Source organism: Prenolepis imparis, unplaced genomic scaffold (genome assembly GCF_030444845.1).
Source record: "Prenolepis imparis isolate NDT839.2.m4 unplaced genomic scaffold, iyPreImpa1.0 SCAF_733, whole genome shotgun sequence".
Lineage (NCBI taxonomy): Eukaryota > Metazoa > Arthropoda > Insecta > Hymenoptera > Formicidae > Prenolepis > Prenolepis imparis.
The window spans coordinates 1,998-2,968 of NW_028141891.1; the positions used below are offsets into that span (position 1 = coordinate 1,998).

The following is a 971-nucleotide window of genomic DNA, read 5'->3' on the forward strand; positions in this document are numbered from 1 at the left end:
ATTTTTCAACACAGTCTCCTTTTAGTTCAATACATTTAGTCCACCGATATTCCAACTTTTTTAAGCCATTCAAAAAATATGATTTTTCGAACTCCGCAAAATAGGCTTCTGTTTCCGCGATAACTTCTTCGTTTGACGTGAACCGCTTTCCGCCAAGCCATTTTTTCATGTTTGGAAACAAAAAAAAGTCACAGGGGGCCAAATCGGGGGAATATGGTGGATGAGGTAGCAATTCATAGCGTAATTCGACCAGTTTTGCTGTAGCGATTGCGGACGAGTGAGCTGGTGCGTTGTCGTGGTGAAAGAGCACTTTCTTCTTCGCCAAATGGGGCCGTTTTCTTCTCAATTCAGCGTCGAATCGGCCCAATAAATCAGCATAGTACTGCCCCGTAATTGTCCTTCCCTTCTCCAAATAGTCGGTGAAGATGATGCCTCGCGAATCCCAAAAAACGGTGGCCATGACCTTTCCGGCCGATGGAACCGTTTTTGCCTTCTTTGGAGCAGGTTCGCCGGGTGAAGTCCACTGTTTAGACTGTTCTTTCGATTCTGGCGTGATGGATCCATGTTTCGTCAATAGTTATGAAACGCCGCAGAAACTCTTTCGGATTGCGCTTAAACATGTCCAAACAGTACTCTGAAGTTGTCATGCGGTTCCGTTTTTGTTCCACTGTGAGCAAACGCGGCACCCATCTCGCCGATAGCTTTCTCATGCCCAATTTTTCGTGTAAGATATTTTGTACGCGTTCAATTGAGATGCCTACAATGTCAGCAATCTCTCTGATCTTCACTCGGCGGTCTGTTAACACGATATCATGGATTTTGTTGACCATATCCTCCGTAGTCACCACAATCGGACGGCCTGGACGCTCTTCATCAAAAACGGATGTTCGGCCTCGCTTGAATTCATTAAACCAATATCTGATGGTAGTCATCGAAGGTGCATGATCCTTATAAACGGCATGCAACTGCAT

At 45.3% G+C, this 971-nt stretch overlaps 1 protein-coding gene across 1 annotated transcript; it reads right to left on the minus strand.

The window, feature by feature from the left end:
- Positions 1-527: 527 nt before the first annotated feature.
- Positions 528-971, minus strand: LOC145948820 (protein GVQW3-like). Its single transcript, XM_083058376.1, has one exon. It carries the CDS (start codon positions 969-971, stop codon positions 528-530), a length of 444 nt encoding a protein of 147 aa, XP_082914502.1.